The 12,216-nt window shown below is 39.5% G+C and overlaps 1 protein-coding gene across 1 annotated transcript; it reads right to left on the reverse strand.

The window, feature by feature from the left end:
- Positions 1–3,073: 3,073 nt before the first annotated feature.
- On the reverse strand, positions 3,074–3,989 carry LOC126030948 (peroxiredoxin-1-like). Its single transcript, XM_049789227.1, has one exon. It carries the CDS (start codon positions 3,936–3,938, stop codon positions 3,339–3,341), a length of 600 nt encoding a protein of 199 aa, XP_049645184.1. The 5' UTR covers positions 3,939–3,989; the 3' UTR covers positions 3,074–3,338.
- Positions 3,990–12,216: the final 8,227 nt, after the last annotated feature.

The following is a 12,216-nucleotide window of genomic DNA, read 5'->3' on the forward strand; positions in this document are numbered from 1 at the left end:
TATTTATTTTTGATTTTTGGGCCACACTCGGTGGTGCTCAGGGGTTACTCCTGGCTGTGTGCTCAGAAATAGCTCCTGGCAGGCCCGGGGGGCCATATGGGACACCGGGACTCAAACCAACCACCTTTGGTCCTGGATCGGCTGCTTGCAAGGCAAACACCGCTGTGCTATCTCTCCGGGCCCTGCATTCCTTTATATAATGACTTAAATAACAACTCAGAGGAGAAAGAGATCAAAGAGTCCATCTCATTTAAAATAGTGTTAAAAATTATCAAGTACCCAAACACTTCAGAGAGAAATTGAAGAAGACCTAAGAAACAGAAGAACATTCCATGCTCATGGGTTGGAAGAACCAATATCATCAAAATGACCACCTTACTTAAACTACTATATAGATTTAATGCAATCCCTATTCAAATTCAGACAACATGCTTCAAGGACTTATAACAATCAATTATAATGTTCAAGGGGAACCATAAAACCCCTAGAATAGCCAAATCAATATTAAAAAACAAGAAACTGGGAGAAGAATAAGTACAGAATGATATCATTTATATGTGGTATTTAGAATAACTGCACAAAGAAACACAATGGTCTAAATGGTAGGTGTCTTGAACACCATTGGCCCCAGTGTATAGCGAGGAGAAGGAAACAAACTGAGTGGAAGAGGAGAAACACAAAAACTTATATTCTCTTTTATATTTCAAAGAGGCTTGCAGCAACGAATACAGCTATTTAGACTGAGCAGGTGTTCAATCAACTGCTTTTTATAGATGTCTCTAATAATGTTCTAATGCTTTTATCCACAGAAATAGGTGAAGAATGCTTTTGGAATCGATGAACTCCCATTACAGTACTCACTATAACTATTTTTTATATAACTATTTAAGCACCATGATTACAAGCATGTTTGTAGTTGGGTTTCAGTCATAAACAGAATACCCCCCTTCACCAGTGCAACGTTTCACTATAACTTTTTAATCTTTTTATTCACAGTGATTCTTGGAGTTATAGGTTGGGTGCCCTAGTTTTGCATTACACTGCTATATTATATTAAACTCCAAATTCAGTGCTCATTATTATAATGCCTTGACAGATTTTCTAATTTATTCATTTTCCATTTGATTATTCCTGCTAATATGATCTAATGTTTATGTCCACAGATAACATTGGAATAGGCAATGGCATATCATACACTCTTGCTACAATGCTCGTTCATTTTGTATGTTTTTGCAATTTATTTTCTATTCAAACTAGTTTACTATTATATATGTGTGTGTGTGTGTGTGTGTGTGTGTGTGTGTGTGTGTGTGTATCATGTTTTCAGTTTGCTTTCAGGGAAGGAACCTGGATGCGCTAGACCCGTTCAAAGGTACTGCACGGTGTAGACTCCTTTTACAGTTCTCATTACCCTATTGCTTAGTGATTTAGACTTGAAAATTATTTTTGTTTTAAGAATGCTCTATGCATAACCTAACCCAGCAAGCCTTTACTCTCACTAAGGATGATTTGCCTAGGAATTGGAAAACCATTCCATCTTACTTGCCAGCTTTATATTTTTAAGTGCTCTGACCCATTCCACCTGGGTCGGTTTTTCAACTGCAATCTATGATTTGATCTTCATTTTCTGTATATGAGTGTGTTGCATGTGTGTGTTAGACACTTTTATGTCTGTCTAGTGTCTGTCTGTATTGTACATAATGCCTCTCTATGTTGTATATAGTCCTTCCTCCTGTTATATATAACCCTTCCATTTTTCCCTCCCCTGTGTATCACTTTACAAATCCTTTCCTATCTTTCACTCTCTCACCCCTGATTTGTTTTTTCTCCCCATTTAACCCTTTTAACCCTCACTTCTTAACTCCTCAGAAACTGGAGTGTTCCTCCCACCCCAATCATCTGTCATCTGGCTCTCAAAGTGAAAGGACAGCATCCCACCTAGAGGCTGATTTGCTCTCAGTGGCCCCCTTTCTTTCACCTCCCTTTACTATGGACTATTGCTCACTACCAGATTTGAGAGACCCGCAGTTCAAGAGCATTTCTGATCTGTGACTGCTGCAAGCCACTTTTCAGACTCTACAAGACCATGTCACAGGCTGAAGCTATGCTCTGGATTTCATCTTCCCACCCCAGACTATTTTAAGAGACTTAAAGGGGATATATGTATTTCCTTCCTATATTTCTTCAGATGTATTTCCTTAATAGGTATAATTCTTATTGTGTATTTCATTATGTAGATGTAGTTTTTCCCATCCTTTTTTTATTTTTTAATTTTTTTAGTAGAAAATTCTAGTAGATACATTTCTCTTTGGTTCTGAGTTTGTGTTAGAATCAGAGTACAGGAATTGCTTAGCTTGTTATTTTTACCCCCATATGCATCAGTAGTATCAAGTAGCATTGTTTCTTTTTTGTTTCCTTTTTGCATAGACTCATTAAAATGGGGAAATTGGATCGGATATCTGCTATTCACCCCAGAACCTTGATTCCCATCTTTAAAACCGACATGGTTTTTTGCACCAGCATCAGGAATTGAACTTCTACAGGATAAGGCCCTAATGCTGCCCTGACACTGACTTGCTCCAGGGTGGGTTCATATAACACCCTGACAACTTACAAACAGCAACAACTTGCTTTCAGGGCAGGTTTCCCTGCCTCCCCACCTAACAATGATTAGATGAAACCAGAAAACACTCTATGACACTCTGACTTCAACATAACATATGTGCAAACCAAAAATCTCTAATTACAGAAGCTTGACTGTGACAGTTATGATTGAGAGGATTTTTTTCCTTGGACCACAAAGAAAGGGGTTAGACAACTTAGTATGCCTGGAGCCTATAGTTGGTCTTATGATAGGATATTTACTGTGTAGGGACACCCTATTTTTAGACCAAGTTTTTCCTTTATATTTTCCCAAAATTTTGATGCATTTATGCAAAAAAAAAAAAAAAAAAGACAACAAACCTGCCACCCTTTTCTCCTTTTTTTTTTCATTTTTACCTTTTAGATAGAGGCTGCCTTTTTCATAGGACCTTGGGATATGGATTACTTTGTTTTACTTTATATTTCTCCATTTTTTTTTCAAGGTCTCAATTCAACTTTAATAGAAACAAAAGGCATTATCTACTATACATACACATCAGTTGGCCTGCCCCCAAGTACAACTCAGGCTATTCTCACCAAGGAAGACTGGCCCCTCCCTAACCCCTAAAGGTAAGACTGCTCCAATCCCAATACATATGGGCTGAGTCTAAGGTCTCATGTTTAAAGTATGACAATAGCAACAAGGTTTGTTCTTATACTTTTCACTGCAGCCTGGCCGTAAGACTAGCCAGGGCTCACTTCTGCTTAGCAAAATATTCTTTGCTCCTCTGGACATCAGGCTTGATGGTATCACTACCAGGCTTCCAGCCAGCTGGGCAAACTTCACCATGTTTATCAGTGAACTGGAAGGCCTGAACTAATCTCAGAGTCTCATCCACAGAGCGGCCAACAGGGAGGTCATTTACAGTGATTTGGCGAAGGATACCCTTATCATCAATGATAAAAAGGCCCCTGAAAGAGATGCCTTCATCAGCCTTTAAGACACCATAATCCTGAGCGATGGATCGCTTGGGGTCCGACACCAAGGGAATGTTCATGGGTCCCAGTCCACCTTGCTTCCTGGGTGTGTTGACCCATGCCAAATGACAAAAGTGGGAATCCACAGAGGCACCAATCACTTGGCAGTTGAGCTTCTTGAATTCTTCTACCCGATCACTGAAAGCGATGATCTCCATGGGGCACACAAAGGTGAAGTCAAGAGGGTAAAAGAAGAACACAATGTATTTTCCTCTGTAGTCAGACAGGCTAACATCTTTGAATTGACCATCTGGCATAACAGCTGTGGCTTTGAAGTTGGGGGCAGGGTGCCCAATTTTGGCATTTCCTGAAGACATTTTGCTATATGGCTCGCAGCGACCGAGCAGGTGATCTCCGGCACAAGACAGGAAGCGGAGTCCATATTTCTCCATTTTTTTTTAAAATAAAATTGGGAGGAAAAAAAGAAAGGATGGGTGTCAGGGGGTAAGTGATCTCAGGTTTTTTGGTGGAGAAAAAAAAGGACAGAACTAAATATCCAAGCCAAAAGTCAGCAACAGTAAAATGAAGAGACCCAAACTATAGCAATCTAAACTTAAAATGGGTTATTATACTGGCAGACCAGGGTGCAAAGGGTGGTGGTATAGGATGCAATCTGGGAACATTGGTGGAAGGAGGTTGACACTGATGGTGAGAATGGCTCCAATTCACTATATATCTGAAATTGAACTATGAAGAACTTTGTCAATCACAATGGTTTAAATAAAATTATTTTATTTTTAAAAAGAAAGAAGCAATGAGGAAACTGAGGCTATCAAAAATAATAGTGTGGCAACATACATTTGAAGAGGTTTGAATCTGTTCCACCTAAACCTGGCCTGTGTCGGAAAACAACGGGACCTCAAAATCTAAAATCTAAAAGTCTAATCCTCTTTAAATGAACAAGAGGCTGTTTTGCATTATTTGAACATACTGGTTTTTTGAAGTTCAGTGTGGTTGGCTTAGGATCCACCTCTGGACTAACTAGTCACTTTCCAACTACCCAGAAGTCACACGGTTTTCTATTTTAGTGTAGGGAATGAGACTCAAAGTACTTAACCAACATTTTTTAGGAGATAGGCAAGAGGAGCAATTAGGCATCTGAATGGAGAAATTCTAGTAAGTGGGGATTGTGAGAGAGAAGGCAGGAAACAGTAAACAGGATGAGGATAGATCCAACAGGCCTGATGGACAGGGGGGAAGTGTCTGGACTCTATATCAAGGCATTATGGCAGAATTACATGTATAAGAGATTATCCAGGGTCTAAGATTGGGAATTCCGTGATGTTCTCTATGCCCTGTATTTGATCCCCAGATTGTCATGACACTCAGGGCAATGTTGAGATGAAGGACAAAGTGGAGATGGGAGTCTGGAGTCTCCCAGCACCATAGATTGTGTCCAATACAACAAACAACTACAAGAAAAGACCATCTGGGCTGTGGTTGGAGGAGCCCAGTGGGAGTCCAAGTGTTATATAAAGTGCTGAAGTAATTGGTTCAGCAGTGATGGTGGCTTAGATATGGCGAAAGTACTGAACATAGGTTGGAAGGATCTAGAATTGATATAGAGGGAAAATGGGAAGATCTGGTGAAAAGTTTCTTGTTGTTATGTGCTTGCGTGGGCTGATACATGAGTTACAGAGTACAAGGGTGTGAAAGACAAGGAAGAACATGCCAATTTCAAAATATTGAGATCAGGTGATTGAGTAGAAGCAAGTTGACCAGCTAGATCTCCAGTTCACAGTGAACTCTGGCACTGGCCAAGAGGCAATTTTACTAACTCTCATAGTCGAGACCATTTTTGAATTTGAGGAGGGGAAGTAAAAAGTGAAACTAGTTTCTCCAAAAGATTGCAGAGAAGCCGTTCATTGGCTTGCCACATTGAAGAAACTGCATTTTCTCTCAATTGCTTTATTTATTTACTTTTTTTTTTATCTACAAAGTGGAAACAGTACGTCTTTCTTTTGTCAGGGCATTGACAGAATAAAATGCAATGATGGCTGTAAAAGCATTTTGAAAGTAAGACACTTCATTATTATTATTGCTGCATTTTTTGGTAAGAGATGAGAAGTCTTCCACTTCGTTATTGAAAATCAAATGCCAGCCTCTGGATTATGTATATAATTATTCCAAAAGGAATTTTCACCAGAGTCAAAACAACAACAACAACAACAACAACAACAAAAACCTGTGGGTTCTGGCAACTTGAAGCAGTCCCAAGCATCCAGCCATTTGTCCATGCATTTGTTTATTCACTAGGTTGTTCAGCCTTTACTGAGCAATTACTATGTCCCAGTCCTTGTGCGGGTGTAGGGAATTCAAAGGACCAAATGTGTTTCTCATTATCAAGTACCTTAGGGGGCATGTTTCCTCTCCCCAAACTCTCATCACTCACATTTAAAAAGTTTATTGCTAGTTATAGAATTCTTGTGGGTGTTCACCCAGTAGTGCTCAGGAGTCCTGGAGCACCACTTATAAGTCTCCATCAGCAGAACTAGTAGTTCAATGAGAGTGCCCAATTATGTGATGCTGAGTTTCTCTGGTTACCCGGATCATACAGGACTCACCTGGCAGCATCACATCACCACATGCAACAACCCAGGGATGCTTTGGGAACCAGGGGCTTCAGGTGGAATGTAAGTTGGGTGCAAACTAGGCATGTATCCTAACCACTGGGCTGCTTCCCACATCCTCCTGAAAATTTTTTTTTTTTTTTTTTTTGTATTCATGGTGATGCTCAGAGCTTACTCCTGGCTCTGCACTTAGGAATTCATCCTGGCAGTTCTTGGGGGGACCATATGGGATGCTGGGGAATTTTACCTGCATTGGGCTTTATGTAGGCAAATCCTCTCCTTCCTGTATTATTGCTCTGAATACCAGAATATTCTTAAACACCATTTCATGCTCAAAATTTATTTTTTTTCTTACAGAGAATTGCTATCACTTTATTGATCAAGATGTAGATTGGTTATTGCCAGCCATGAGATAACTCAGAGGTCAGGAGCATATGCTTTACATGAGCAAAGATCTGAGTTCTGTTCCTAGTACCTCACTCAGTATCTTTTGGATGAGACCCAAATGTCACTGATCCTAATAATGTCTTATTGTCAGGTGTGTAACTGTCCCAATCAGTTGGCTGTCATAAAGAGTGATACCCCTGACCTCCTAATCACTGCATTTGAGCAACCCAAAGAAAGGAAGGTTCTCTGCAAACACTGAGAGTTTGGTTTCTTCCTTTTCTATCTGGATGCCCTTGATAGCTTTTTTTGCATAATTGCTATGGCAAGAACTTACAGCACTATGTTGAATAGGAGTGGTGAGAGAGGGCAGCCTTGTCTTGTACTAGATTTTAGAGGAAAGGCTTTTAGTTTATCTCCAGTGAAAATAATATTTGCCACTGGCTTGTGGCAGATGGTCTTGACTATATTGAGAAAAGTTGCTTCCATTCCCATCTTGATGAGTTTTTATCAAGAATGGGTGTTAGACCTTATTGAATGCTTTCTCTGCATCTATTGATATGATCATATAACTTTTATTTTTCTTTTTGTTGATGTGGTGTATTATGTTGATTCATTTATGTATGTTAAACCATCCTTGCATTCCTGGAATGAAACATACTTGGTCATGGTGGATGACCTTTTTAAATTTTATTTTGTTTTATTTTGTTTTGGCCACACCCGGTGACACTCAGGGGTTACTCCTGGCTATGTGCTCAGAAACCACTCCTGGCTTGGGGGCCATATGGGACACTGGGGATCCATCCTAGTCTAACGCATGCAAGGCCTTAATGCTTGCACCATTACTCTGGACCCTTGGTGTATGACCTTCTTGATGAGGCATTATATCCTATTTGCTAAAATTTTGTTGAGGATCTTTGCATCTGTGTTCATTAGGGATATTGATCTGTAGTTTTCTTTTCTTTTTCTTTTTTTCATTGCAGCATTTCTGTCTGGTTTTGGTATCAAAGTGATGTTAGCTTCATAAAAACTATTTGGAAGTGTTCCTGATTTTTCAATTTCATAAACAAGCATGAAAAGGATTGGCAGTAGTTCCTCTTGAGAAATTTGAAAGAATTCTTTAGTGAATCCATCTGGGCCTGGGCTTTTGTTTTTGGAAAGACGTTTGATTACCATTGTAATTTACTCAGTAGTGATAGGTCTGCTTAGATATGCTAGATCATCCTGGTTTAAATGTGGAAGATTATGAGAGTACAATAATTTTCTATATTTAGAAAACCCTAAAGATTCTCCCAAAAAGCTTCTAGAAACAATAGATTCATTTAGCAAGGTGTCAGGCAACAAAATTAACACACAAAAAAAAATCAATGGCCTTTTTATGCACAAATAATGATAGAGAAGAAATGAACATTAAAAAAATCCCATCCACATGAGTGTCACACAAATGCAAATATCTTGGAGTCAACTTAACTAAAGAGGTGAAGGACCTATACAAAGAAAACTACAAAACCCTGCTTCAAGAAATAAAAGAGGACACAAGAAAATGGAGACACATACCCTCCTCATGGATTGGTAGGATTAACATAATTAAAATGGCAATACTCCCCAAAGCATTGTACAGATTTAATGCAATCCCTCAAAAGGTGCCCATGACATGTTTCAAAATATGGATCAAACACTCTTGAAATTTATTTGGAACAATAAACGCCTGAGAATAGCTAGAGCAAACCTTGGGAAAAGGCATATGGGAGGCATCACTTTCCCCAATTTTAAATAGTATTACAAAGCTATAGTCATTAAAACAGCATAGTACTGGAATAAAGACAGACCATCAGATCAGTGGAAAAGACTTGAGTATTCAGAGAATGTTCCCCAGATATACAATCAATTAAATTTTGATAAAGAGGAATGAAATACAAAATGGAGCAAGGAAAACCTCTTCAACAAGTGGTGTTGGCACAACTGGTCAGCCACTTGCAAAAAAGTAAACTCAGATCTCCAGCTAATACCCTGCACAAAGGTCAAATGCAAATGGATTAAAGGCCTGGATATCAGGTCCAAAACCTTAAGGTATATAGAGCAACATGTAGGTAAAACACTATAACATCAAGACTAAACGCATCTTCACAGAGGAAACAGCCCTCTCCAAACAAGTGAAAGCAGAGATAAAAAGATGGACTTATATTAAACTGTGAAGTTTCTGCACCTCAAAGGAAATAGTGCCTACATTACAAAAGCCACCCACAGAATGGGAGAAACTATTCACCCAAATACCCATCAGACAAGGGGCTGATATCTAAGATATACAAGGAACTGACAGAACTTAACAAGAAAAAAAAAATTAACCTCATCAAAAAATGTGGAGGAGAAATGAACAGACACTTCCTCAAAGAAGAAATACAAATGGCAAAAGGCACATAAAAATGCTCCACATCACTAATAATTAGGAAGATGCAAATCAAAACAACAATGAGGTACCATCTCACACCACAGAGACTGGCACACATCACAAAGAATAAGAACAATCGGTGCTGGCAGGGGATGTGAGAAAAAAAGAACTCTCATTCACTGCTGGTGGAAATGCAGTCTTGTCCAGCCCTTATGGAAAACAAAATGGAGATTCCTCAAAAAAACTGGAAATTGAGCTCCCATATGATCCTGCTTTATACCACTCCTAGAGATATACCCTAGAGACACAAAAATACAATACAAAAATGCCTTCCTTACACCTATATTCATTGTAGTGCTATTTACAATAGCTAGGCTCTGGAAACAACCAAGATGCTTTTCAACAGATAAATGGCTAAAGAAACTGTGGTACATATACACAATGGAATATTATGCAGCTGTCAGGATAGATGAAGTCATGAATTTTTTCTATACATAGATATACATGGAATCTATTATGCTGAGTGAAATAAGTCAAAGGGAGAGAAATAGACACAGAATAGTCTCACTTATCTATGGGTTTTAAGAAAAGTAAAAGACAGTATGTTAATAATACCCAGAGACAATAGAGATGTGGGCTGGAAGGACTGGTTCACGATATGAAGCTCACCACAAAAAGTGGTGAGTGCAGTTAGAGAAATAACTACACTGACAACTCTGGTGACAATATCAATGAGTGAGAGAAGTAAAATGCCTGTCTCGAATACAGCCAGGGGAGGAGGGAGGGAGACTGGGGACATTGGTGATGGGAATGTTGCACTGGTAAAGGGGGGTGCTCTTTGACTGAACCCAACTACAATCATGTTTGTAATCAATGTTCTTAAATAAAGATAAAAAAATGAAAGAAAAAAAGGAAGGTTCTCCTGTCAAAAATTTCTTAGCTGGCAAGACTCAACCCCTCAACTTCATCCCTGTTAAGTGCTGCTGCAGGTAGCTGGAAAGTTAAGCTGTAGTTAAGATTAATGGAATGTGCTGGAGAGATAGCATGGAGGTAAGGCATTTGCCTTTCATGCAGAAGGATGGTGGTTCAAATTCCGTCATCCCATATGGTCCCCTGTGCCTGCCAGGGGCGATTTCTGAGCATAGAGCCAGGAGGAACCCCTGCGCGCTGCCGTGTGTGACCCCCCAAAAAAAAGATTAATGGAATATGCAAGATACTATGCTAATGAGAGATCTGTGGTTTTATTTTGACAATTGATCTGCTAGAATGCCTATTTTGGAAACAGGCAGGGTTTAGGGGAGGATGGAAATGGAGAACACTGGTGGTGGGAAAGTTACATTGGTGAAATGTGCTGTATGTACATTTGATGACTGAAACTCAACGACGAACATTTCTGAAACCACTGTGCTTAAATAAAGAAGTTACTATAGACAATTGATCTCATCCCAAAGAGTTTCATCTAAAAAAACTGGTACATATACACAATGGAATATTATATCAAGAGAAGAAACAGAAAAAGAAGATCTCTGAGCTTGCATCCCTGACTCTGGGCCATAAGCTTTGCAGGTCTGATGTTACTGAAGCTTAGAAACAGCCCAGGGAAATGGGTGCCATTACTGTGACTTCACCGTGCCTGAGTCTGGATGCCCCGAGAGGTTAAGTGAGGCTCAGAATGTGTTGTCTTGTGAGAGCTGCCCATGAAGTAGGGAGAACTGTAGGTAAAATGGTGAGCATGACACAGGGTGTAACCACCTGCTGGCCTCAGAGCTGTTGCCAGGAGGGTATCAACTTTGGGTGTACCCCAAAGCACTATTTGGTGGTGACTATTTACACATGACACATGTAGTCAATTCTGCTTGGCCATAGCCACCGCAGAACCTTCTCAGTACATTGATTTCTTTTGTTTCAAATCTCACGTAAGTCTCATAATGGACTCTCTATATAGGGGCTTCTTAAAGTTTTTTCCCTTGTCACCCCTTCCTGAGAAACTCAGTGTCGGTGAGTGGTGTCCCAAATGTCTAGGATTTAAAAACAAAACAAAACAAAACAACAACAACAAAGAAAACAAATGTCTAGGATTTGCGGGAGATTCTGAATACATCTTCAGTCATTGTGAGTTTAGAAACATTGGGCTGTGGCTCCATTTCCCATGTCTCTCCCCTTTCAGTGATACTATCCTTGGTGAGGCTGTGATCCACAGTTTAAAAAGCGAAGCTTTTTCAATTAAGATTCTTTCACAATTTTTTGGTCATTCCCCCCACCTCTAGCCTTCATATTCACAATTCTCACTCACACTGTTGCCCATTTATTCAACACTTTTGAGCTGGCTCATCTTTACTTATGCCCATCAATAATTTATTTCATTTGCACATTTCTCTGACTAAAGACAAAGATTTACTTGGCTCATTTTCTCTTATTTCTTCTTCTTGTTTCTTTACTACCACCATGTTAAGAAAGACAATATCAGTCTCAGAAAGTGTATGCCACATTGCACAATCAGGATGAGGGAAATGTTGAGCTGGGCTGGACCACCTCACAGTCCAGTCACTCATTTCCACCTGTTCTTCACACTTTCCTCTCATTTACTCCCATAAAGTCATTCATTTCCTCTAATACTGTATCTCTGCCTTTCTGTCCTTTGCTTCTCATTTTTCCTGTCAAGACCAAGAACCTCAGTTTTTTCATTTAAGCTTCTTTTTTTCCTCAATATATTTAACCTACTTGCTCCTCTGTTTCTCCTATACTTTAGACGTTCTTCATCCTGGAGCAATCTATCTCTCTGACTCTCCATACCTATCTCTCTTCTGGTGAGCTCTCCTGCACTAATTTCCAGAATGTTCTTTGAGTCTCAGATCTTCTGTTATTTAAGGGATTTTTTTTAAGGAAGGTGTAGCCTACAATCCCTTTTAATCCATTTTCAACTTTTAACTCCCTGACAGAAACTTCTCAAAATAAACTCTTTTCTACCATCTTTTCTTTTCTTCCTCCTTTCTGTTCTTCCTTTCACCAAATATTAATGGAGCATCCAGGCATGCAATGGGCAAGTAAGCATTGACCAAGAGCCAAGAATAAAGCAACATAATCCTAACCCGAAAGGGGATGATGCTCTTAGGGTCCGAGTTGACACCTGAATCAGCGCTGAGAGTCAGAGACCACCTCCTATAATACAAGATGCAAAAGGGAGTTTATTTGGCTAGCTAAAGTCCAAGTCTCATCCAACCAGTGGAGTTAACAAGGACCTCGGGTCAAATT

The sequence above is a fragment of the Suncus etruscus genome, chromosome 15 (assembly GCF_024139225.1).
Source record: "Suncus etruscus isolate mSunEtr1 chromosome 15, mSunEtr1.pri.cur, whole genome shotgun sequence".
NCBI classification, from domain to species: domain Eukaryota; kingdom Metazoa; phylum Chordata; class Mammalia; order Eulipotyphla; family Soricidae; genus Suncus; species Suncus etruscus.